The sequence below is a fragment of the Fomitopsis serialis genome (genome assembly GCF_022376445.1).
Source record: "Fomitopsis serialis strain Sig1Antser10 chromosome Unknown B0H18scaffold_92, whole genome shotgun sequence".
NCBI lineage: Eukaryota > Fungi > Basidiomycota > Agaricomycetes > Polyporales > Fomitopsidaceae > Fomitopsis > Fomitopsis serialis.
This window is the reverse complement of record NW_025955052.1, coordinates 90,795-116,804: the sequence shown is the minus strand read 5'-3', so window position 1 is coordinate 116,804 and position 26,010 is coordinate 90,795. Positions and strand designations below refer to the sequence as shown.

General features: G+C 56.6%; 6 protein-coding genes across 6 annotated transcripts; 5 read left to right on the top strand and 1 right to left on the bottom strand.

Annotated features, from left to right (window-relative positions):
• Window positions 1-2,216: 2,216 nt before the first annotated feature.
• On the top strand, window positions 2,217-5,563 carry B0H18DRAFT_958060 (uncharacterized protein; the record flags this gene model as incomplete). Its single annotated transcript, XM_048042653.1, has 3 exons — window positions 2,217-2,380; window positions 2,509-3,570; window positions 4,144-5,563. The coding sequence occupies 3 exons, from the start codon at window positions 2,217-2,219 to the stop codon at window positions 5,561-5,563; spliced, it is 2,646 nt and encodes an 881-aa protein (XP_047888820.1).
• A 3,812-nt stretch (window positions 5,564-9,375) lies between these two features.
• On the top strand, window positions 9,376-11,515 carry B0H18DRAFT_958059 (uncharacterized protein; the record flags this gene model as incomplete). The annotated part of the gene is made up of 2 exons (XM_048042652.1): window positions 9,376-9,459; window positions 9,503-11,515. 2 exons carry the CDS (start codon window positions 9,376-9,378, stop codon window positions 11,513-11,515), a joined length of 2,097 nt encoding a protein of 698 aa, XP_047888819.1.
• Window positions 11,516-13,960: 2,445 nt separating this feature from the next.
• On the top strand, window positions 13,961-16,911 carry B0H18DRAFT_883054 (uncharacterized protein; the record flags this gene model as incomplete). The annotated part of the gene is made up of 2 exons (XM_048040949.1): window positions 13,961-14,387; window positions 14,438-16,911. The coding sequence occupies 2 exons, from the start codon at window positions 13,961-13,963 to the stop codon at window positions 16,909-16,911; spliced, it is 2,901 nt and encodes a 966-aa protein (XP_047888818.1).
• Window positions 16,912-18,087: 1,176 nt separating this feature from the next.
• Window positions 18,088-19,270, top strand: B0H18DRAFT_1032238 (Isochorismatase hydrolase). The gene is made up of 7 exons (XM_048030105.1): window positions 18,088-18,145; window positions 18,218-18,326; window positions 18,382-18,446; window positions 18,506-18,548; window positions 18,602-18,756; window positions 18,815-18,992; window positions 19,069-19,270. Exons 2-7 carry the CDS (start codon window positions 18,251-18,253, stop codon window positions 19,185-19,187), a joined length of 636 nt encoding a protein of 211 aa, XP_047888817.1. The 5' UTR covers window positions 18,088-18,145; window positions 18,218-18,250; the 3' UTR covers window positions 19,188-19,270.
• A 1,115-nt stretch (window positions 19,271-20,385) lies between these two features.
• B0H18DRAFT_883037 (uncharacterized protein) lies at window positions 20,386-21,186 on the top strand (the record flags this gene model as incomplete). Its single annotated transcript, XM_048040947.1, has 2 exons — window positions 20,386-20,771; window positions 20,838-21,186. Coding segments are annotated over 2 exons (735 nt in total), but the record flags the coding sequence as incomplete, so codon positions are not given.
• A 2,439-nt stretch (window positions 21,187-23,625) lies between these two features.
• Window positions 23,626-25,368, bottom strand: B0H18DRAFT_883074 (cell adhesion protein byn-1; the record flags this gene model as incomplete). Its single annotated transcript, XM_048040952.1, has 7 exons — window positions 23,626-23,788; window positions 23,857-24,152; window positions 24,213-24,570; window positions 24,623-24,686; window positions 24,743-24,887; window positions 24,935-25,147; window positions 25,210-25,368. 7 exons carry the CDS (start codon window positions 25,366-25,368, stop codon window positions 23,626-23,628), a joined length of 1,398 nt encoding a protein of 465 aa, XP_047888815.1.
• Window positions 25,369-26,010: the final 642 nt, after the last annotated feature.

The window sequence follows — 26,010 nt, the reverse complement described above, 5'->3', positions numbered from 1 at the left end:
CACGGATGGGTACGAGACCAGCTCACGCTTGCCCGTCCCCGCCCCTCGCGCGCCGTCCGCATGCCCTCCCGCCTGGTCGCCACCATGCCCTGACCCATAGCGCGCTCATCGGCTGCGTCTGCACGCGAGGCACTGGCCTTAGGTGCTCGCGGTCGGCGTGTTGTGTACACCTCGGCCCTACCCACCGTTGTTGCTATCTGAGCTCGCACGGGCGCACTCCGTTCGTCGGTCGTGATTGTGTGCTGGGCATTCGCCTAGCGCGCTCGCGGTCGTCGTGCGTGTGGTGCTCGTCTGCGCCCTGTGTCCGTCCGCTTCGCCCGCTCGCGCACCCACCCGCTTGCCTACTCACCTTGCCCACCTGCTCGCTCTCCCTGTCTTCTCGTCCACCGCGCGTTCATGATGCGTACTGATGTCAGCACTCGCCCACTCACCTTGGACACCCTCATCTATTGCGTGCTGACCCACTCTTGCTCATGCTCGTTCGATGAGCTTGCTCTGTCCACCTCGTGTGCGCGTTCACCGTTCACCGACGATCTCTGACCTGGTCATTCTCCCGTCTTCACGGCCGCGAACGTCTAGCTGTGTGATAAAGCGAAGGTGGGCTTGATCGTAGTGATTAGTGGAAGCGTGGTCCACTGAGGGGATGTCCATCGAGGGCGTACCATCGAGTTTCGAGCCTTTGTGCTCGTGTCCCCTGCTCTCACCTTACTGTTCTCCCTTCTGTCTCTCCTCCTCCTCGTACTATTCTCCTTGCCTTGCGCATGCCACGTTCTTATCGCTCGACTCGCGGTCGTGTCATGCGAGTCCTAGGCCGCGTGGCCTGTCACCAGAGTAGCGGGTTATCAGAAAGACGTTGCCAGCAGCCTTCGAGACACGGTATCGACACCTATAGACCCTGAGAGTACAGATAGAAGCCAGAGGCCACACTGCAACTATTAGCAGGGTAACAGAGCGCGACACGGCCACAGGGAGAACTTTGAAAGCAAGGTGGTGGTGGTATGCAGTCAAGGTTTCAAGACACTCTGCGACGGCGGATGACGTCGTGGCGACGACGACGAAGAGTTAGAGTCACGCGATCGTCATCTTAAATACGCAACTTCGGGTACAGCCTGCAATGAGACTCTGGATACGTTTTGCGCAAACCCTGTTAATCGCGCGTCGCACGTCGGAAAGGGCGACACACAAGGAAAGAAGAGAGAAAATGCGGCAGAGATCGCGAGCGTGCGTCCACTTTAGCGCTTTTAGCTCCGAGGAGAGCAGTTCAATTAGATTTTGATCGGTAGAATTCTTATTTCTTCGTTCTCGTTGACAGGTATTAGTACTGCTTCGCTCAAATTCTTTTGAATTCGTGTCAGTTTTGACTGGGGTTGAATCGACGAACGTCTCTCTTTGCGTGCTTTCACTGCCGGACGTCGTGAAGGGATCCACGATCAGCCCCGTTCCGCCTTCCGTGGCCTCGCTCATCGCGCCGGACACCTACGTGCTCTTGAACAAGTCAGACGTGGCGGATATCGCGCCCAACCGAGTTTCAGCTGTACTGGATGCCCTTGGAACCAGCAGAGGATGGGTCGTCAGCTTGGCTACGGGTAAGGGTACGCAAGACTTCCTAGACGGATTCGCACAGGCATTACAGGAGCGGGTAGTCGCGCTTCGACATGCGCTCTGACCGTCCTGCAGGTACGACGTACATCAGGAGCAGAACACGGATGTCCGTCCGCTCATAACTCATGCCCGGCATCGTGTCAACCTGGAGCATGCACTGCAGTTTCTGGATGCCTTCCTATGCTTTGGTGAGCGCGTGCTTCGATCGTCGTAGGAAACAGGCTCTGATCGCGGGGCTTATCCCAGACGCAGAGGACGCAGTGCTGGCTGCGGAAGAACTCCGCTACGCCGCACAGGCAATTGGCAAAATTTCTGGCGTGATTGATGTGGAGGATATCCTCGATGCTGCATTTCGTGACTTCTGCATCGGCAAATTAGGAAGTGGCTTTTCTTTGTTGGAATTTGTGGAATCCAGCCACTATATCAGTCGCCTTTGTTTATGATGCATGATGCTTCGCGCACTCCGTTGCTCCGTGTTTTCGTCCGTATAACTGGACTTGAGCCGGTAGCCTCTAGCTCCCAGACTTTGACACCGTTAGCCCACAGCTGACGAGGTACGCCCCCGCGCTGTTCTGATTGAAGACATACTTACTCAATATATCGGATAGTGCATCATGTACTCACAGATGAAGCGTGGTTTCCTCAAGCAAGGATTGGACTCGGAGGGCAACACGCGAGCGCCATTCACATCGTCGGTCAAGCTTCCCGTCCAGGACCGCGGCGCTGAACGTCGGCCCAAGCCGCCTACGGCGGACAGCACCCGTCCTGACGAGGGCATGTACGCCCAGATGAAACACGGTTTTCTCAAGGAAAGTAACAAGGAACGTGCCGAAGCGAATACGGCGTCGGTGGGCGCCGTGCCAGAACTGGCCGCGAAGTCTGCCAGTCGAGGGCGCTTCTGCTTAGTATCCCCGAGGAAATCAAGAGCAAGGCTGGGCCGCCTACAGGGCCGCCCCAGATGCCCCCGCCTTGCTTTTGTACCTACTCGGGGGATAGCGGCGAGACGGACATGGCCATTATTGGATCCCGTGCAGAGCTCGAGCACATCATTCCATTTGGTGAGGTCGCTCTGGAGAAGGAACTGCCAGACCACGGGAAAGTCCGGCCTTTCCGGGTACAGGAGACTGCCCAGATGGGTCTGGGGTTGTTCGCGACGCGGTCCATCAAGGCTGGCGAATTGATCATTGCAGAACGACCCACCATCATCTCGTCCTCAGGCGTATGTGGCACGAAGTACTATGTGCCTTTCGAGCCCTCTTTTTACGACGCCGTCCTTGCAGCGCTGTCGGAGGGCCCACGCACTTCCTTCATGGCTCTGGGCGACTGCTGCCTTGTCGGGGAACGATGTCATCCACTTCCGGGACGCGTCAAGACGAATGGGTTCGCCATCGGTGCCATGTCCGATGCGCAAAAAGCCTTCAAATATGTGGCGACGTACCTCACAATATCTCGCGCGAACCACGACTGTGCTGCGAACGCGCACTACCACTGGAACAAGACGAGGTGGTGTGGGCAGATATTTGCCGTGAGGGATATCACGGCGGGCGAGGAGATCACGACAACGTACGCGCCATTGGCGACGCAGTCGCTGCGGCACGCATTTTTCGCGATTGGGTATTCATGCAGCTGCCTCTGCAAGACATGTCTGGAGGCGTCGCCGGAGGACGTGAGGCGCAGCGACGAGCGGCGGAAGGCGGTTTTCGGGTTGCTGTATGACCTGGAGAACGCCTCAGATCCCTCGTCGTACCCTACCCTTTCGAAGAAGTCCATCCGACGGACGTTGCGGTACGCACGGGAGGAATCATTGATGGCTTCATACGCATACATCTTGTTCGAGGTCGGACGAATCATGCGAGTGCAAGAGGGCCCTGTAGGAGCGCTCCGGTGGCTAAAGGAGGCCAGGAGGGCGTTGGTCTTGGTTGTCGGGGAAGAGTCATGGAAGGTTGCCCGCGTCGATAGTGTCGGGAGGTCAGTAATAGCGGACATTGTCCTTGCTTGCGGTGTACATTACAGCTGGCCCTAGATAACGGAATGAGATGGGCCACCACAGTGCTGCTTGCTGCATGGTTCTTAATGAGATGGTAGGAACGGTCCGACATTGTATCGTTCTAAAATTTGATCAATTCGACATCATAATACTCGTCTGCTGTAAATTTGAGGAATCTGTCTAAATAGTAGCGACAGTATTCATATATGTAACCGGAGCTACTTACAGGCAAATACATGGCGTCGCAAGTTATGATACCTGACTACGGCAGATCGTAGGCCCGGGGTTGCGCTTTTGGCGATGAGGTGAACATATTAAAACGAGGACTATAGTACACAACCCATGATCAGCTTGAGAGCTTCAATAAGCGCCTCAGCATTTGGATACATACTACTTAAGTCAGATCTCGATCGAATCGATCGTGGTTAGCATCCGATTATCCACAGCCGACGCTCACTCCTCCCGCAAACTCGGTCAGTTATCAGGTACTTACTAGCTCATTTATGTCTCTGTCCCTCAGTGTTTCATCTTCTACGTCTGGGTTATTCGAATAGCATGTACTCGCAGATGAAGCGTGGCTTCCTCAAGCACGGGCTGGACCAGGGTACTACCGCGCCGCCGCCGACCAACTCGCCGACAATGCCGTCTGCCAGGCGGAAGCGTGTGGCGGCAGCAGAACCTCACACCAATACATCTACTGCGAGTAGCACCCGTCCTGATGACGGTATGTATACCCAGATGAAGCGCGGCTTCTTGAAGGAAGGTCGCAGGACCCGCGCCGAAACGAACACGGCCTCAGTGGACAGCGCCGTGCCTCCGTCGGCCACGAAGCCTGTTAGTGTCAATGGAGGGCATTTTCGCTTGGTATGCCCCGAGGAAAGCAATAGCAAGGCGGGGCGGGCAACTGGGCCACCCCCGCCCTGCTATTGTACTTACTCGGAAGACAGCGGAGAAATAACGATGGTCATGATTGGATCCCGCGCCGAACTCGAGCACATTATTCCCTTCGGCGAGCTCGCTCTGAAAAAGCCACTGCCAGACCATGGCACGGCCCGTCCCTTCAGCATACAGGAGACTGAGCACAAGGGCCTGGGGATGTTCGCGACGCGGCTCATCAAGGCAGGCGAGTTGATCCTCGCAGAAAGGCCAACTCTCCTCTCATCCAATAACTCGGTCGGAAACAAGTACCGTGTCCCTTTCGAGCCCTCTTTCTACGACGCAGCGCTCGCTGCCCTGTCGGAGGCCCCGCGCACGTCCTTCATGACGTTGGTCGACCGATGCTCTCTCGGGGAGCGATCCCACCCGCTCCCAGGCCGCATCATGACGAACGCGTATACCTCCGGGCCCTTGACCGATGAGGTGGACAACCCTGTCGCTTTCGGCGGGACATACCTCACGATTTCCCGCGCGAACCACGACTGTGCTGCGAACGCGCACTACCACTGGAATAAGGCGAGGTGGTGCGGGCAGTTCTTCGCCGCGCGGGACATCCCCGCGGGCGAGGAAATTACGGCGAAATATGTGACGTCAGTAACGCGGGCGGAGCGGCAGGCATGCTTTGAGAGGCTGTATTCGTGCGAGTGCCTCTGCAAGACGTGCCTGGACGCCTCGCCGGAGGACGTGAGGCACAGCGACGAGCGGCGCAAGATAGTTGCGGAGCTGCTGCATACCTTGGAAAATGCGCTGGAGCCCTCTTCGTACCCTGTGTTGTCGGAGAAGGCTGTCCGGCGGACGCTGGGGTACGCGCGGGCGGAGGGGATGAATTTCCAGGTTGCGAGGATCTTGTACGAGGTCGGTCGAATCATGCAAGTGCAGGAGGGTCCGCTGGCGGGGCTCAAGTGGTTGAAGGAGGCTAGGAGGGCGCACGTGTTGATTCTCGGGGAGGAGTCGTGGAAGGTTGCCCAGGTAGATGACATCGGACAGTTCGTGGTAGAAAACATACGAGCGTGCGGTGTACAGTGCAGTTGGCCTTAGCTAAGATTGAGAACGACTGAGATGATTTACTGTAAAGCTCACAGCACGGCTGTAACGTTCTATTGTATCGTGCTATATGGTTTGAATGAACTCACTTTCCCAGTGAAGTCTCGGTGACCGGTAGGTCAGCCTCAGGCTCTCGCACCGCCGCAAGCCATTGAGGGAAAGTATTTACGTAGTGGGAAGCGCAGCAGCTGGCCAACCTCAATAGGCAAGGTGCAGCTGTGCTCAAACGGCTAATCTTGCTGGTGTACTAAGAACTACCCGAAATCTCATGTCAGCATACACGGCGATTCACAAAGTGTGAGTACCTCTGTTAGGAGTTAGGGAAACATCCCCTAGCTCCGGAGGCGCAACAATATTTTGCACAAGCCTGCCATTGGCCTGCCAATCAGATCCCGAAAGGCAGTAAGATGATGCAACCGCGTGCGTACCGCGCACTCATCAGCAAGCCAAGGTCAGCAATTGCCAATGCCCGCGACGGTGTGCCGCCGATCATATCTGCGCTTCTGGGATCGACGATGCGCGCACGGCTTGTCTCGGGACTCGGATGCGATGCAGTGCTCTTCACCAAAGTTGGATGAGCTTGCGAGGAATGCGCGGCCACTCGCGGGCAGTGTGTAATGTGAAGTGAGATGGCCCTCAGGCTTGTAGTACGATATACTGTGACTAGGTTGTGATTTGAAGCCTCCACTGCATAAGTTACTGTAACGACGACTGTCTACTGCACATGCTAGCGCTTTGGAAGACCGCTTTACACACCGTCGAAAGCACGTAAAGCGGTGCTGGTCAGTCAGTCACCAATGGCATTCGTAACGCTCGTTGCATGGTTCTGTCATAGGTCACCGGCTTTTGATATGATCAGCCTTATATTATAATACTGTGTAGCCGCGCCGGCCTTACGACCGATGGGAAGTACAGTCCTGCAAATGGTGCTGTGTTAATATGGTGCCTGAGGCCTGATCGGCGCGCAGAGGTAGTACGTACCTCAGGCCGGTAGAACTTCTCCCTTGTCCGTGGATACCGGTGGACGGGTAGTATCAGCTGGGTACAACTTGTGCGTCTCAGTGACTGGCCCGCTTGATGTTCCGAGGCATTCCGCGACAACACAGCACATGAGCGTCCTGATGACAGTGATGTACTTAGCATGCAGAGAGCCGTTGTAAAATAATCGCATTGAGGGCCATGCGGCCTATGGCATAATGGCTCTGTAGCAATTTCAACCGTTCTGTAAGTAGTGCAGTCACGTGTACCGCGAGACATGCGTGAGCGGCGAGGGAAGTGACAGAACAGTACATACAGTAGTTGACTGGCTCCAGGACCAGGCTTGTGCAACTGCGGTGAACTCTGAAGTGGTCTGGAAGTGGTGGAGACGGCACTTCGTTGGCACGATAAGTATAACTTACTCCGCAGATCGCCGGGTGCAGAACGAGTGGGCCACCCAAACCCGGCCACTCGAATGAGCATCTCCGCGGACAGTGTTTCCTAATCCACTCACAGCGGAAGCTGTCTACTGAGTGTGTGTGAAGCTGCCCTGAGGGGCGCTGTTTTGCCCACAGGTCGTCCTCGACGGCCAGTGCGATGTTGAGCTCGGTGTTTGCGCAGAGCAGGAACTGGGTGAGGAAGGCTCGGGCAGCACAGCAATTGTAACGCGTCTGATGCGACTGAGCGATCCCGAGCTGGGCACGCTAACGCTGGGCGCCTGTGCTGCAGGACCTGGGAGGAGGCTGCCTTTCCGCATCATTTTCGAGACGTCTCGCCGGAGCCTTGCCTTGCTATCGTTGCCAATCCAGATGCAGAAGATCCGGCGTTCCGCTCATCCAGCCTGCAGGTAAGACCTCGGCAGATTGGGCGTCTTGTCCGTGCGGGGAAGCGGTGCCCTTTTGGACGACCTCCTCCCGCCGCGCCTCTTCACAACAACTTCACGACCCCTCTCTGCACCCCTCTCTCTCCTTTCCGCCAACGCGCGACTCTCTGAACAATGTCGAGACCCGAGGACAAGTCTGCAACACGACCGAACAAGCTGCGCCGACCCCACTCGCCAGCGGCCCCGGACTCCGAGGACGGCGATCGCCAGGGCTCAGAAACGCGGCAGCCTCCACCCAAGCGGGCACGCAAGGCAATCAACTGCGAGCCATGTAGAAATAGCAAGCTAAAATGCGATAGGTACGCTCACTTTCTCCGCGGCGTCGCGACGTCAAGTCGCTGGCTGCTAACATGATCTCCTCGCAATCCTCGGTCATGTCAGGAATCGTCCTTGTTCCTCCTGCGTGCTGAGAGGTGCGCAGTCATAGTCATTCGAACGTAAGTTACACGTGTGCTGATGTCTCTATACCGTCTGCAGGTACAACAGCTTCATGTTACCAAGGGCAGGATAATGGGCCGACTAATCAAGATGAGACGAGGTGAGTTCGTGTCAAGTTGGGTGTCTGGTTATTGGTATGTTCGTCAAAGCCAGCGGCACGCTCAGGAGGTGTTAGCTATTCCGGCAGGGACTTGGGGATGACGCCGTGCGCATGTGAAGCCAGCCTGGATGAGCTGCGCAGACTCACATGCCATCCTCGCCGTCCTGTCCCTCAATCAATTCCCTCGGACATGGGTGTTGAAAGGACGATTTCGGAGGCATCCCCGATGAGGGCCCCCGGTTGTAGGCAGAGATGCCTGACCCTAGATCTCGGTTCTTAGTCTGGATGAAATCAGGCCCCTGCGCTTGCTGTGATCCATTGCTCGCACTTTATATCAGGCATGGCTTCGGTGGACATCCATTCAGATTGGGGGTCCGGGCCTTACACGACACCCTGTGTGTCGGTTTGTCTATTCATTTGTGGGTGTCTTAGAGACAGGCCATGCATCGGTCTTGAAACGCTCAAAAGCTGCCACTGGCAGCTCTGAGGAGCTATCAGGAGGCTCGCTTACGGACCCTTACGCGAGACCGGGATGCCCGCCTCACCACTGCTCAGCCAATGGCGAGTGCTACCAGTTTGGGTTCAGCGTCGAGGCATGCTTTTTGTATCTGCAATTACACGACTATGCAGATGGGCCTAGCCCGCTGCGAAGTCACCCGTCGGGCATGACCAGAGTTGATTCACATAGTGGCCGGCAAACTGTGTATGCTTGGTATATGCTCTGTGCCACTGAGTACCACCAATTGGGTACTAGCTGGACCTAGACACCGCAGGTGTATTGACTAGGCCAGGCCGTACTTACATGCCGCCCTTGCCGTCCTGTCCCTTGATCAATTTCCTCGGACAACGGTGTTGTGAGGACAATTGTGGAGGTACCCCCGATGGGCGTCCCAGCGTCCCATCACGATCTGGGTAATCCGACTACTCTAGGCGCACGGAGTGGGTGCTTGGAGTGGGTGCTTGTATGCTTCCCCGTGGTCAACTCGTGCAAACATGCAGAATGCGAGACGGGATGGTAGGCAGGACTGAAGGCTACATCGTGTTCCTCTGGGATATAGCTACCCCAGCTGCAGATGTTTTGATCTCTGCCAAATACCGTGCCTTGTATCCAGAATGCTAGAATCGTCTGATCCCACCTTCCGTCTGCTAACGCGACTCTTCGTTAGACAACCCGACCCGCTGTCGGAGATCTCGCGCATCCGCCAATCTCTCGTACAGCTCGAATCCTACATCAAGGTAGACAGCTCAAATATCCGACCCATTATCGGATATGCGCATCTACCGCCGAGTGCCCGGTCAGGAGCACATCCACTAGCCCCGCTAGCGGCCCGGCTGGACTCACTCACCCGCGGAAATGGCGGAGTTCCTGCGTCGCCAGCCGATCGAACGAAGACTGAAAGCTCGCCAATGGTCGGCACGCCTGGTATGTTTGGAGGGCGCATGGGCGGCATCTACCTTGGTCCTACCGCTACGGGGTCGCTCATGATGGGGGTACGCTCTTCCCGTTCCTTACCATGGCACACCACTTAACCAGCTACAGAACCACGACCGGGATGAACAAGACCCACAGAGTCCTACCGCACACATAGAAGATCCCACCGAGCACTATGCAGAGTATGACAACGACTTCCTCAGCGAACTGCCTAACTTCGACACCATGGACGCGCTGATCGCGTATTACTTCGACTACTGCAACTGGATATACCGGCATATTAACGAGAAGGCGTTTATGGAGGGCTGGCAGCGGTTCAAGGAGTGGAAGTCCGGCGACCGGGTGGTGCTCGCGACGGCGTGCATCATCATGTGCCTCGCCCTGCGCTACCTGCCGGTTGGGCACCCGTTGCTCGAGCGGATGGGGTCCGCGTCGGTCGAGGAGCACAGCAACAAGTACCACACGCTCATGCGCAACGTCCTGAAGCGCCACCGCGAGTCGGCAGAGAGCCTGACGCGCACGTACACGCTCCCGCTGGTAGAGCTCCTCCTTGCGCAGTCGCAATACCTGACGTTCGCGAAGGAGGACCCGGAGGAGGTGTGGAAGCTCGCGGGCGAGCTGATCGGCATCGCGACCGCGATGGGCCTCCACCGCGACCCGTGCAAACACAAGTTCGACCGGCTCGTCGCGGAGCGTCGCCGCTGGGCGTGGTGGCACATAATCCTGTTCGAGCGGTGGCAGGCATTCATGTTCGGCCGCCCGCTGCACGTCTCGTCGCATCACTTTGAGACGGACCTGCCCACGGTGCGCGACCCCGACGTCGAGAAGACCGTCGGGCGGCTGTACCTCCCGAACGTCGCCCTCTTCAAGCTCGCGTTCATCCTCGGCCATATCATGGACGACGCGGTGTCGTTCAAGTCGATACAGTATACCTCCGTCCAGGAGAAGGACAAGATGCTGATAGACTGGTACGATAACCTCCCGGCGGAGCTGAAGCTCGACGAGTACGCGCTGCGGGCGGGCCTCCTGAGCCAGGAGAAGGCGACGCGGCGGCTAGCGGTGCAGAGCCTCATCGACCGGTGCGCGTACCTGCACATCCGATTTACGCTGCACCGGCCGTACATTAAGGTGCAGGCGAGCCTCGACGCAGCGGTCGACGCGGCGTCGGAGCTGATCACCCTCTCCACGCACGCGTACAGCGTGCAGAGCGTACCAGGGCACCTGAGCTGGTTCCCGTTCCACGTCTTCTCCGCGGCGATGTTCTTCTCGTTCCAGCTGATTACGAACCCGGACGTGCCGGGGAAAGACACGTTCCGCGAGCAGGTCCGCAAGACGATGACGCTGCTGGAGCGCTGCCGCTGGCTACCCGTCGCGGAGAAGGCGCTGTCGATCTTGCAGGCGCTCCAGCCGCTATACTCGGAGGAGCTCGTGAAGCAGTCCGCGGAGCAGCGCGCGCAGAAGAAGGCGGAGGTGCTCAAGGTCGTGAAGACGCTCGCGTTCCCGTACCAGGACCCGCCCACGGCACGCGAGACGGACTTGCTGCGGGGACAGGCGTACCCGCTGACCTCGCACCTTGGGAACAGCCTGGCGTCTGCGGGGGTTCCGCAGCAGAGGATGGAGGGGTGGCTTGCTCAGTCACAACGACAGGTCACGGCGATGTCGACGTATTCGCAACCCTCTATGGCTGCGCGCCCCATGCAGCAGCAGCTCGGGATGCAAGCTGGGCCGTCTGCGGACCCACTCCCGTACTCGCATGCTCAGGCGATGCAGTCATCACAGGGTCAGCCGAGCAATGCGCTGCTCCAGACGGCGAGCATGCTCGCGATGCAGAGCGGGCAGATGTCCGCACCGTCGTATGCGCAGATGAACATGAACGGGTACGGGATGGCGCCGCTGCCCTCGATGGTGCCCCAACGCCCCATGCAGCAGCAACATCACACGCAGCCGCTGAATTACGCGACGGGGACGATGGACGGACAGAATGGCCAGCTGTCGTATACGCCGCCGGCGGACGAGAGCTCGATGTGGGGCGCGTCTGTTGGGATTGGGATGACGGAGTGGGCGCAGTTCCTCGACGTGGTTGCGCGGCCGGAGGGGGAGCAGCAGGGCCATTGAGGCTTGCCGTGGCTGATTTCGTCTTCTGAGACATGTGCGTTCTTACTTTGATTTAACGTCGTTTTCTTTTCCGTTCCTGTGTATCTTATGGCCCTCGCGCTAGTCCCCTCGTGTTGTTCGCTATGTATTGGTGTATCCTTCTACATACGTGTATATCGTGCTATAATTAGACTTTGGATTTCGGATTCAGTTTGCTATTGCTGGACCAGTCTTAGTGACTTGCGCTTCGACGGCTGCGCTCCCGAAGTTAGAAGTATTCGAAGCCTGTCACAACGAGACAAGACAGATGCAGCTCCAACCCACTAGGACCACCAATGGCACGATGGAACTCGAGGCTCAGGGGAACTGTTGTCAGTGTTGATACGAGCGCAGATCTGCGACAAGGCCCAAGGCCATTAGTACTAACACACTCAGACCCACTACCCGTAGCACACGCCGGTCGACCGCCGTACAGTACATAGTACGTACAATCCCGTCAAGAGCGTTGTGTCCTCCGGTGCGTACGGCATGGCTGTTGTCAAACCCATTAATGGTCATCTCGGATGCTGAGCGGTCTTGCGCTACATTAAGAGACTATGACCGCAGTGGTCACGATCATCAAGAACAGGTCAACCTGCATTCGAGTCTATAGATGCGTTGACGGTCTAGATGCGAGGTCATGCACCGCTGTGTAGAAGACAACCGTTCGCACTTTGACGTATTTCAGCGGCTTGGTTTTGCTCGGAAGATGGTGCGGATGATGTGCCCGCCGGAATCACTGACAGCTATGTAAGGTAACTTATTTGGGTCAGTTTAGGTACGAGTATGTCGGATGTCTAACACACTTCACTAGTTCATGCAATGTTCGGCGAGTATCGTGTGCAACAAGTATCGGCGGACGACAATTCCACTCGCAGTGGAAGTACTCGTTCGTCTGACCCAGAGCGGGCCAACGACTCCCAACCTGCTGGATCAATGCGAGGACCTCGAGAATCACCACTTACGACCCTTTTGCCGTAGAACGTGCAAGGCCGATTTCGCTTCTCTTCGGTTCAACAATGCGTGTGCATAACACTGACATGCATTTGATTCACCTGCACTCCTGTTGAGACTAGTACCCGATAGCATCACGGCACATTTTGTCACCTGTCAATTCGGGATGGTAGCGTCAGCGTCACAGACGAGTTCGCGTTTCACCGTATTCACGTTGAGTTGATAGGCACTCGAGTAGATCCGAGTGTGCGGCCCGTGGGGGTATGCATTTGCTTTGACTGCCAGCATGTATGGGTGCTGTGCGGACTTGCCTTCTGAGGCTATCCGAGCAGAACTGCACTGCGCCTGGCGGTGCCGTAGCGGTAGAGGTGCCTCGACAACAATGCATAACCAAATGAGAGAATCTGTACGTGGAATGAGCGAGAGTTCGCGTCCTTGCGCGCGTCGAACTAAGTTGTGGGTGGGTGGCATGAGGGCGTCCTGACGCGACGCGACGCGACGGGGAACGGGGGCGGCCCACGTGTCATTCATAAAGATCGGGAGATGCCGCGGGGGCGACGCTATTTGTGTTGGTTGGATTTGGGCGACTCTCTCCAGGCCGCCATCTGCTCGCCATCTTCATCCCTCTCCGTCTGTACTACGGCGTCCTAGCCACTCGGTCCTGTCTTTCTTTTCTCGTTACGTTCGTTCAAGAACAGCCACTCCTTTTACGCCCCCGACGCTCTACGTGAATACCATGGACCACCCCGCAGTCGCCAGCAACACAGCCAGAGAGGAGGCTCATTTCCTCGCCGATAAGATGAGGGTGTGTGTTCATTTCATTTGTTGTGTCGAACTCCATCATCTAGGATTGCTGGTGTCTCGAAGTCGAGGGGGTTGCCTGACCCCTTTTCACTGGGTATCAGCCATGTTCTCATGTTCTCGTTCCATTACTACGGTGGCGCAGTGATACGAAAGCTCGTGCGTAGCCCCTCTTCCAAGCTGTTCCTCTGTTCATCCACAGTGAAAAGTCTTTCGTGACTTTTCGGAGAACAGGGGAGGAAGCCTTGCTAGGGTCGGGTTGGGCGGGTCGGGTCGAGCTTGATGTGGGTTGAACTTGGGGCGCGTGGGCGCGCAGTGCGCAGGCGCCAGCACGCCGCACACTCGCTACAGGTCGCCATCTCTTCCTCTGAAAGACGTCGGGTCTTGCGAACTTGCTTCGAGTCCAGGATATCTGAACGTTGATCGAATGTTCGAGCGACCCGTGTCCGTCACCACATATAACCAATTGGGCTCAGGCCTGAAACGTGTCTCGAAATGCTCGAAATGCCCTTCTAGCATTGTCTGCTGCCGTGTGGCACGCCTACCCGTTGCATTGCGGTCCATTACACAATATTATACATGTGTCATGATCGGCGAATATGCTTCTCGGTTCGACAGGATGTTCTTTGCGTTGCGCGGCCATTGAATGTATCAGCTGACCTCAATGTATAGATGAATTCGTTCAGACTAGGCGGAGCACCCCCTCCCACGCAGAACAGCGGTCCGAAACCACGTCACGCACGTTCTCACTCTCGTAATGGGTCGGTTTCTGTCCCCCTTTCTTTCCCTACGCCATCTGTGGCGACAACCGATGAGCCTCCTTCCCCCACTCGCACATCGGTGTCCTCCAAACGCAGCTCCCATCATCGCCGCCGCTCTTCGGTGTCGACTCGTAGGGAATCTGCCGACATGATGGGTGTCTCGCTACCCCATATCCCGCAATCTGTTTCAGACGACAACATCAACCTCGGCGACAAAGACTCTGTTCGTCGACGGGCACTGTGGGCATTGGAAGGCAAGACCGATGTAGGGTCCTTCTCGAAGGTCGAGATCCCCGAGTTCGATGCAAAGGAGCCCAGCATGCGTGCGTTCGAGTTTCGTAAGTGTTGTTTTGATCAGTCATTCACTTCATGCTGACGTTCTATGAAGCCAGCAAGCCATCATTTCCGCCTGGCACCGGCAACAAGCGCGAGTCATTTGGCAAGCTCATGGCCTCGGCCTCGGCCAAGGAACAGTTGGGCACGCTGGTAGAGGAAGAGGAGGAGGAGGAAGAGCAAGCACCTATATCGGCATCCTCAGTGGAGGTTACCGTGACCTCGCCGTCGCCTGCACCTGTGAGGCACCGGCCAGCAAGCCTCAATTTGCGTCCTCTCTCCCTTGCGATTGGCAGCGTCGTGACTGGTGATCTCCCCACCCCCACCCCGACGCCCTCGCCGAGCCCCGGCGCACGTTCTGGCCTCCGTTCACTGACCTTGGCTTCCAAGCGCCAGTCGCTGAACCTCCCGTCGGCGCCTTCGCCGTTGTCGGGCGCCCCTGCACGCCGGCCGTCTCTCAACCTGGACCTCAACATGGAGCACCATCAGTCCTTTCGGAACTCGCAGTTATCGCGACGTTCTAGTGTCTCCTACGTGTGCTCGACGGACACAGCCCCGCAAACCATGATTGGCCTGCCGACGCCCGAGATGACGCCTACGAGCGCATCCTCGCGCACAAAGGAAGACATGGAGTCCTTTCTTGCGAGCCGGTCGACCCGGCCCCTCTCCACGAGTGAACAGCATTTTCTCTTTCAGGCCCATACAACGCTTGTGCAGCGTATCTCGGATTTGGAGCGAGCACTGTCCTCTCGCAGCAGCCGGTCCTATTCACGGCCCGTGTCCTATGCCTCCGACTCGTCCGCCGTGTCTACAGTGAGCAGCGAGCCGAGCGACGAGATGCTGTCGCTGATCGCGGACCTGAAAGCGGAGCGCGACGAGCTCAAGAGGGACGTCGATGGTTGGCGGATGCGCGTGAGTGACCTCGAGAAGCAGATTAGCCTGTACGCGAAGCGCATCGATGCCGAGCGTCGGGACGCGTGGGTCGCTCGCCAGCGTGTTGGTCTCCTGGAGGTGGAAAGGGCCGGTCTTGAAGAGGCCCTCCAAGCCAAGACTGCTGAAGCCAAGGGCGCGGTCGAAGAGCTAGAGCAGGTCAAGACGGAGAAGACCGTTGTGGAGCAGGAGGTCGAGCGCTTGAAGGCGGAGCTAGAGCGCATGTCCACCGCGCAGAACGAGTGTGTGCGTCTGCAGGGCGAGCTGGACGAGGAGAGGAAGAAGCGGGAGGAGATTGAGAGGGAGCTGGAGCATGCTGGCCTTATGAACACTCCCCGGGCGTTTGAGGTCCCTGCGGCTATGTCGCGGACGATGATGTTTGCTAGGAGCCGCGGCCTCGGTTTCCAGTCGATCGATTCGGAGGGCTCATTCACCGACGTCGAGTCTGTGGACAGCCCGAGGGACAAGCTCGATTTTGGGTTGAAGGCTGTTGCGGAGGAGGATGAGGAGACGCTGTCTAACATGTCGGAGGAGGACGAGCTCGCGAGGTTCGAAGACGAAGAAGAGGGCGATGATGATGTGTTCCCCCATTCCTTGACCACGTCCTCCTTCGGTTCCGTGGCGGATGACAACGAGCCAGCGCCTCAGCTAGATGAGGTCCCTGAGTTGACGCGTTCTGCGTCAGCGACGCCCTCGCCCCTGCCAACCCCGAGTGCCACGCAGCAAGTACACTCCCGCCATGTATCGCTCTCGACCACTTGGACTTTCCCGACGTCTGGGGCCGTCGTCACGGTTTCCCGTGTCGACGAGATTGACCGTTTCTTCGGATGCCTGGAGGATGTCGACAACTCTCCTCCCATGGATTCCCGCTTGCGCTCGCTCGAGAGTGGCAAGACGCTCTTCTCGCAGGCTCTGGCGCAGGCGGACGACGATTTCCCGCCTTTCTTCATCCCTGCTGATGTAGGTGTTGAGGTTACCCCAGAGTCGCCGAAGCGCGAGCTGGACATTGTCATGGAGGAAGAGGAGGAAGAGGAGGAGGAAGAGGCTGTGCAGCCTGATGCTGATGAGGAGTTTGTCGGCGAAGTTGACGAGGGTGGGATCAAGTTCACCTTCGAGATCCCGCCTGAGTTCCAGGTTGTCCAAGAGCCGGAACCCACCCCTGCGCCATCGACTCCTGCGCAGAAATCTTCGCCTGCCGTGCAGACGCCTGTCGCCGAGGAAGCTGACAGCTCTTTCAGGTTCCCTCAGACGCGGGCGGCGAACGCATACCCCTCGCCCTCATCAATCCCGCGCCTTGCGTCGGCCAAGACGACTGGTACTCCGAAGTCGCCTGTGCTCCCTGCGCGCAACACCAACATTCCGAGCCCGTTCCAGACTCCCCCAGCGAAATGTGGCGGGGCGTCGCCGACGTTTATTCCCCAGCCTCGTATCAAGAGCCCGCCTCTTTCCGCAAGCAAGACTACGTCTTTCATTCCGCAGCCGCACCGCCCCTCTCCGGCGTCTGTCAAGCCCTCCGGCATTCCCGTTATGAGCCCTTCCAGTACGCGCCTCCCCAGCCTGATGTCAGTCATTGTTTCTGACGGAGTTCGCGTCGCGTAGACACTGCCGCAGGATCAGCCCGCACTGTCACGACTAAGGCTCCTTCCGCATCTCCAGTCATGAACGGTCATGCCCTCCCCGACTCTGAGGATCCCTTTAATTCCGCGCCGTCCTCCACACCTTCCTCTCAGTCCTCAACTTCCCCCTCCTCCATTATATCCATGTCTCCCACGCTTGCTTCACGACTTTCATTCCAGACCTTGACGAATTTCATACCCATGCCCTCTCTCCCCTGGTCACCACGTTCAAGAGCATCCGCCACTGCAGCTGCGGCCGCCGCACTGTGTTTCATTCCGGAGAGCACGAGTCATTCGAGTTCTCCGAGCGATGCTTCTGTGAGCTCGGCCTTCGTGAATGCACCTCAGCCCGTTCAGCCCGAGGTCGCAAAGCCGCCAAGAGACAAGGCCTACGTCCAGAGGGAGAAGCAATTGGAAAAGTTGAGGCTCCGGATGGAAGATGAGGGTCGCATGCGGCAGCAAAGTGTCTCCACTGTCGCTCGTGGGAAGACGCAAGGTGCAATGACACGCCCTTGAGGTGTGTATTGTGTTGAACTCTCGGTGGTTACGGGATGCTAATTTTCTTGATATGCAGTTCTGATTCCTGCCCCGGACATCCACGGACTAGTTTGATTCTTGCTGATCATGGTCTCGCATCACCTGGCTTTCTATTGATCGTCACGTCTCGCATCTCCATCCCACCCCCATTCCCCCGATCATCCCATTACCTTTATGAAAGTCCTCATTGTGTCATATAACCATCGTTCCCCCCCTCCCCCCCTCCCCCCGTCATTCAATGTCTTTCCCCTCGCCTGTCATTTATTGGAGCTTGACGCTCCCTCGGTGGCGCGAACCCCGGTCGACATGGACCTTTCTGTATCTGATGCGTGGCCTTCCGCCCTGTACCACTATGTTCGATGTTTTGCAAGCTGGCACTGTCTTGAAGTTTTATGCCTTGGTTATGATGTCCATGCAAGTTTTCCTCTTAGCTATCTGAATGTTTTCGCTGTGTGGTTTTGGTGCGCAGGCGATCAAGCTGTTGCGAGTTGCGGCGTTACAGGACTGCTGATTCTTCGAGCGGGTGGACCTTGCGTGGGTCACGAGTCTGGGATATACGGCGTCAGCTTGAGACGGGTCTCTCGGAAGGTGCGTGCCAAGACGGATGCCCGACAAGGCTTGTGCGAACCGGAATCGCTACATCGCGCGGACGTCCGAGTCCGAGTCGTTCAAGACCTCGTGTACAGCACTTCCCCTTCATATATGAAGTCGACGATTGACACGCACCACTTTCCCCTTCCCTAAAACCTCAGCTCCTAGCACTAAGCCTACATACGCCAGGTCAAATGTCCGTCGCCCGAGTGGTCAAAGTCATTCCTGGTCGTACAGTGTTTTTCGTATGCGACTTGCAAGCTAAGTTCAGTATGTGCTGCTATCTCCTCGATTCCGCATTGTCAATGTTCTGATTGTACTCTAGGACCTGCTATTCATGGCTTCGACAGTGTCGTGGCTACTGCCAACAAAATGCTAAAGATGGCGAAAGTCAGTTCTGTCTCAGTTAAATAGCTTCAGTTGTTCATGAAACGATGATTTATTTGTAGGTCCTCGATGTTCCGGTCCTCGTCACAGAACAGAACCCGCGGTGTATGTATCCACTTGCACTATGGTTATCCCCGTCACCTGACTGTCTAGCACAGCGCTTGGGCCCACTGTTCCTGAGCTCGCATTCGCAGCACTCGGGCAGCTACACTTGGGGACCATCGCGAAGTCTCTCTTCACCATGCTCACGCCAGAAGTCCGCGATGTTTTGAGCGATCGTCAATCCAAGTCCATCGCGATTTTCGGTATAGAAGTAGGGTCATGTGTCTGTCAGCGTTCTACCGTCACGTCGAGATTGACCACGTTTGCAGTCTCACGTTTGCGTACTGCAGACAACACTCGACCTTCTGGAAGCCGGCTACGACGTGCATGTCATAGCAGATGGCGTATCCAGCTGCAATGCGGAAGAGGTCCCTATCGCGCTTGAAAGGATGCGACAAGCGGGTGCTCAAATCACCACGAGCGAGAGCATTGCGTTCCAGCTACAAGGTGAGTTTGCTGTGCTGAGCATCGCCGTATGCCTCGAGATGGCAGAGACATGACATCCACTTATTCTCGCGCTCAGCCGATGCGTCCCGTCCAAACTTCAAGGCATTCTCATCGGTTATCAAGGATGAGAAGGACAGTACTAAGGCTTCCCTGCAATCTTTGCTGCGTTCAAATATGAAACAGAGCATGTTATAAGGAGTGACCCGGTACGTCGCTGCTCCCAGTGCAGCTGCTGAGCACCAATAGTGAAATATAGGGTTTGGAGAAGTATCCATGTTTATGCAGCGCGATCCACGCGTATGTTGTCAGAACCTCTGCTTTGCAACATTGTTCCGTTCTACGGCGCTCGCCGTGCATTCGATGTACCGCACGGACACCTTAGAGGCGATATAGGGGACACCTTAGAGGCGATATAGGCCGTGTATCTCGCGTTCCACATGGCTCCGTCGCCGTCGAGCGAGCTCCATGTCAGCAAGTGAGTGTTCACCGGTCTGCATGAATCTATTGTACTTCAAGTTGATCTTGCAGAGCCATACAAGGCCATCGCAGGCCCAATTTAACACACGCCCAGTTTTGGCGGAGGCCTCGGTCGCCCGAGACCGACCTGAGGCCTTATGCATATATGTCTCGCCCCGGTCAGATATTTCGAAATTCGCACGTCGCGGCGAAATGGGCGTGTCATACAACAAGATCACGCCAATCTGAGTGGATACATAGCGTCCGTGCTGTTCCGACTTTTAACGGCGTGGGCCCGGTGGCGTTTGCCTCGGGGTCACGGTCGTGGTGACTGCGAACGGGGAGTGGTGGTCGTAGATACTTGGAATGGTGCAAGGTGACGCCAGTGGATCGTTGGGTACGAGACACGCTGCCGACCTCGTCGCCGCGTGGGTTTCACTTGTCGGTCGTCGTCCGTTGAATGGCGCATGCTGTCGTGGCTAGCGAACTGTACCCCGGCTGCTCGAGATTAAGGTCCGGGCGCTTTACAGGCTCACCGTCCTCGTCACCTTTCTCATCACTGCCTATATTTGATTTTGTCCGCTATATGAGACGAGATAACCGTTGGTGTTTTCAGTACATCGAGCTCGTTCTCGCGGAGATCATATAGTGGCTCCTGACGGGATGTCAGTAGCTAGATACATAGCGGCAAATAAGGCTTGTCATCAACGGTCTAAAACTTGAATATCGTGCCTGACCTTGCAGATCCATACGAGGCTATCGCAGGTCCGATCTGGAAGTCAGGGCCACAAGGAGTCAGGTACTAGTTGGTCGATCACCGTCTCCATCGTCCTCACCCTCGCCCCGGCATCGCTGATGTTTTCTTTTCCTTTGATAGTCACACCGTGACCGCTCCTACCCGACTTTTCGCCCAGCCAACATGGGACAGAGACACTAGGCTTTCCTCATCGCCCGAGTCATACCTCACGGCGCCAAGGACGGTCGACCCAGGTACCGTTGTATCGCTGCATATCATCACCAAGACTGCTACGAAGACCTTCCAGCGGCCGCTATAAGCCGCTTCGTCACTCTGCTCAAGCAGAGGGAGAACGCGGAGGTCGTAAGAGCCGAGATCCAGAAATTACAAGGCAAGCACGGTCGGTGGACCCAGGAGCCCAAGCTTCCCAAATACCCGTGTCCTTTCACGGCATCGTTGCTGGGCATGGCGTGGTGTGTAGACAATGGTGAAATGGACCCAGCGGGAAACCCCTACACGAGCGGCATGGCATTCGCTTGGGACGTGTTAACAGCTGATTGCTCACCTTGGGACGAGCGCAGTGAGTCGTCCCAGTCCAGCATAGTTCATACATGACGAGATTGAACGCAATGCACTACAGATACTGATGGTAGTCAAACCGTCATAGACGTAACAGAGCCCGAGTCCCCTGCCTATTGTCATATTCAGCCAGATGGGTGTATGGTCGACGCGGAACGCTATATGCGCTACTACGGTTATGTTCCCAGCGATCAGAAAACGAGACGCCTTCTGCATGCCTTGGACGGCATTCCACTGGTAACACTAGATATGATCGACGAGGCGTGGCTACAGCAGGGTAGGGAGGAACTTGAAGGCGAAGAGGGCCTCGTCACGGTCGTAAGTACCTGCGGACGCCCGAGAGCCTCAAGGGATGTCAGATGCTCTTATTCCCTCCCTGGCCCAGCTATCGTTGGTACCCGCACTGGAGCAGGCTATATCTAGTGGCGACACGAGCGACATCGAGAGACTGTTGTCGCAGTCGGAGAAGGCTCACCAGGTCCATTCATACCTTCGACGCCAAAATCCTTTCCCGGACAACGCAGTCTCCTTGTTCGAAGCCCTGTCGCTCGATAAACTGCAAGGCGAAGCCGTGGATCATCTATCTGGCTTCCACCTGTCCACCGATGGGCTTCTCCAGATTCTGTCCTCCCGCAAGGAGCCGGCGGTGCGCGCCCTGAACCTTTCATTCAATGAGTGCATCACATCGGAGACCATATCGCAGCTACTCACGATCTTGCCAACCCTGCGCCGACTCGTCCTCATCGGCTGTACGTCAATCAAGGAGGCCGAACTCTTCGATCTGCTACGGAATGAACCCAAGCTATTCTACAATCTCGACACCCTCCTGCACCCTTCCCTGCTCGAAGTGGCCGAGCCGCCGCGCTGGCCCGTTGCATTCACCTTCGCAACCGCGCGGCACCGCGCCACTGACAGGTGGACACCCGATATGCACGGCTGCTGCTTGCCTGTCTTCACTCCGACAAGAATAGTCCAGTCTCTCCTCGACTTCGCCAGGATCGTCGCGCACAATCCCGCGAACTTCTTCACGTCTCATGGTGACGTGATACCTCAGGCGGTATTGAGCGCGACGCGAGAACGGGGGAAGGCGTTCTCCGCGAGATCCCTCGCAGCTGCGCCTCTGTTCGGCTTGGACGCCTTCGCCCCGGGCTCGCATCAGAGCTGGGTATGCATGTACCAATGGGGAGAAACGTTGGCCCCGACTGAGTGCCAGTACGCCTTCAAGAGATACAGAGCCATTGGTAATGACGCGGAACACGGAGATACAAAGGAAGGGGAGCAAACCGATGAAGACCGCTCGCCCGTCGAAGTTTTCGACCTGCCAGGCTTTCTGGCTGCACTCAAGAGCGAAGGCCGGCCACCCGTGCCCGACAACCTGGTCGCTGAACTTTCGCAGTTCTTCCTGTCCAAGGAGGAGTCCGAGAGACGGATTGTTCAAGCGTCACAAGCGAAGCCGATGCGTGCATTTTACACAAGATCTCTCACAAGCACGGGATGTATCTCTCGGGAGGAGATGTACAAAGCGGCGCAAGAGAGGGAACGACACATGGGGTGGCCAGTCAAGGCGGCTACGTTCATGCCTAGCGATCAGGTTCAGTGGTTCATGCAGAGCGCACCTGCTTGCGACGCGAAGTATACTGAGTGGCACATGCACAGATGGAGAAATTCGAAGAAATGAAGGCATTGTGTATGCCACATGCACGTACTTTTGCCCATGGCGATTGCGTTGTACCATGGACCTCGATAGTAGATCACAGTGTTTGCTCCTGAAAATGAAGTATGATATGACTCACCGAAGCATGATGCATGCACTGCGAATTACACTCCACACTTCGTCAACGCCGCCATCCGCCATGACCCTCATCCTGCCAACAGGATGATCATCATTGGCCTCCGGGCTCGCTCGCGCGTACAGCATGTATATGTTCCACATGTTTGCTCGGAGCATCCTGCATCAAGGCATCGATATCTGCTTAGCGTCTCGTCTTAATGTTTTGTTTGCGAAGGACGATCTTACTGCGCGTCCTACCACACATTCCTCGTTGAACGCGTATGCTCGCGCGCTCGACGCTTGTGTGTAAGACTCGGAAGACACATGCGATGTTCCTCCTCCCCTTCTGTCGTCGATTGCGTCGTAGCCACCTGCGAATGCATCCATCTCCCCGGATTGGGACAATGCTAGACGACAATGTTGCCGACATGAGTGAGTGAAACGATCGAAGCTCAGGTTGACTGTGATGCCAGCTGATCAGCACTGTAAACTATGCTCATACTGTGAAGCTCTCTTCATGGGCGTAATGAGACAGACACGACGACACGACGGGAGCGTCAAGACTCACAAATCTAACGGCGGCACTTGGAGACGAGTGTCATAGCATCGAGTCGAGGAACAATGGAGCCGCGAGACTGACTCGATTGGCAATGCGACGTAGAGACACAGGTAGCCAATCTACGTAACGTCGCTCCGTCTACCTGGATGAGGATCAATGGTGCTGGCCTGAGTCTACAACGCGCAGTCGAACATCTTGACTCGGAGAGGAGTGGACCTGAGTGAACATGGGTCTATATGACCGGTAGAACTGCTTGTCACAGAGTGTTGCTACAAAATGCAATCAGTCTACCAGTCTGCCAAAGATGAAAGTGTGGGTTTCCGAAGCGTTCGCACGTACTCGTGAACATAACGTGCGGGCTTGTGAAGCTTACCACCGCGATGCGATCAGCTCAGTCTAAATCGAGCTCTCGAAGTACTTCAAGTCGTCGGACAGCAAGTGATTCACATGTTAGGCGCTGTAAACCCTGCACAGTCCATCCTCGCAGTGACGCACAGCACATGCTCACCACGGATCTACTGTATACATCACATCAACTCATAGAGACGTCTCCATCGGCATCCGGCCGTAGATCTCCTCTCGCAACCGAGTTCACCAGCTCTCTGCGGATCTCGGGGCTGATTTGTGGGTGAGAGGTCACCCGCGCGACGTCGAGCAACGCATCCTTCTGGTCAGGCGTCAGATCCGACGCGTATCTGCCCGTCACAACCAAGCATTCAGTACTTCAGTACCCTCCCGGAACTGGAGCTAAATGAAGTCTCACCGCTGACAAAACACGAGCAGCGACTGGTGCCACAGCACGGGGAGCGTCTCCACATCGCCCCCGCGCCGCGCCTTGTACGTGTTCGAAAGGCGGATGAAGTGGAAGACAAGCGCGTCGACGACCTTGAACGGCAGCGCGTGCTTCTTGTCGAGCAGCACGCGTATGAACAGCGAGTTTGGCCCGGAGTAGTCCATGTTTGCGAGCCGAATGAGCGCCGCGGCCGAGTGCATGAGCGGCACCTTGACCTTGGCGAGCACGGAGGCGACGATCGCGGCTTCTTGGAGGGTGCACCCTGACTGTGAGTGATGCGTTCAGTCATCGTCTCGGATATGGTACTGATGCTGAGGCTTGCTTACACCCAGAAGAGGGAACACAATTCCCTTGAAGAACGCCGCGGGCTTGTACAGCGCCCGCCTCATGGCTTCATAATAATGCACGTTCAGCTTCCGGTGATTTTTGTTCTTCCGCGCGCCCTCGCGCGTCAAGCGGATGTCTTCCCGTATCGCGTCGAGGAGCACTCCCTCGAGGAAGACGCGGGCCTGTGGCGGCTTCATCTGCGAGACAAAGATCCGCGTCGCGGCGTGGCATGCCTGGGGCGTCCACTCCTCTGGCTTCGTGAGCGCAAGCATGCGCGCCCAGGCGGGGAGGGAGGGTATAATTTTGAAGGGCTTGGGGAGGGGCCCCGATTTATATCGCGATAGTACGACGCCGACTCTGTTGAGAACGGTTAGCGGAGAGACGGATTTACGACGAATGGTGTAAGTACTTTGAGTATAATTCGACAACTTTCGGGTTGAGCCCGGCGGCAGGATCTGGCGCCCGGTCAGGGTCTAACGAGAATGCAAGTCAGTACTGAGGCAAGGTACGCGAGAGGAATCGGTTCGACCTTGTGCGACTTTCCGGATGACGGTTGTCTTCCCAGATTCCATATCATCCAGTTTTGCGAAGATGATGTCAGCTAATGTTCTGCGCTCGCCGGCGTTCGCGGGCAGAAGTGCGTCAAGTGTTTTCAGGTCACCCTCATCTACCTCCTACTTATGGTGAGCGGTGCTCTCCGGGCGCAGCAGGATACACTCACAATCTCCTCGACTTCCTCTTCGTATTCGTCTTGCTCATATCGATCCAGGTCGTCCTCCTCATCCTCATCGACGTCTTGAGTCCGGGGAGTAGTGAAGCTTGGCCGTTCTGCCTCTGCCTCCTCGTCCTCGTCGTCCTCCCAAGTGCCAACCTCTTCCTGTTGGTCCTTCGCAAGTTCAAAGATCTTCCTAGAGGTCTTGGGGTCCAGGATCACCTAAAACTGTGTGAGTCGAGACGAGTCGTAACATCGCATGGGAACAAGCATAAGCAGCTTACCCCTCTGTCGTCCTCATCCTCGTCCGCTGCCCCCTTTGATGTTGTCCGCTTCCCTGGGCGAGACAGCCGTCCGTACTTTGCGTAAACCTCATCCTCGTCGAGCTGTACGTGCAGAGGATCGTGTCTCGACTTTCCGGTCGGTTTTGCTGCTCGCGGCATCGTGCTAAGAGAATGTCTACGCCGCGTGTGAGGTTTTATAAGTGCTTTTGCACGTTTTGAGCACTCCTGACAGGCTTGTGATGCGATGTAGAGCGATAGCGGCGATGAAAGGCCTGCAGGCAGAGCGGCGAGGGACGAGAAAGACGCTCGGCGCCGCTGCAAAAGATGCTGAGGGAGGCTGCTGATTGGCCCGGCGATCGCCGCCCAATGTCCGTCTGTATCTACATAGTGCCACCCGCTGCTCCTCTTGATCGCCTCCTGTTCTCTCTTGCCAACACTCACCGTCGCCGGCTGCAACATGGCCTCCAACACCTGGTGCGCGAGTATCTATCGTGCAGTCTCGACTCGACTAGTGGTGTGGTGCGAGGTGGTCCACTTGTGCCTGTCGCGTGTAGAATTCGTTGGTGTACTTGACGGAAGACCTAGTGCGATATACTCGCAGGCCCTGTCTGGGCTCCAAGTATCAGGTTCTAGGCGACTTCATTACTGCCGGCTTCGCCGACGCCGACGTCACTATGCAGCAATTCACCGCGATTGGAGAATATGAGAGCACGGCTCCACGCGTCTGTCTATACATCCAACTGTCATGACGGCCTTCTTCATAAAACACCCTAAAGTCTCTCGGTGCGAATGCTGTCTTTG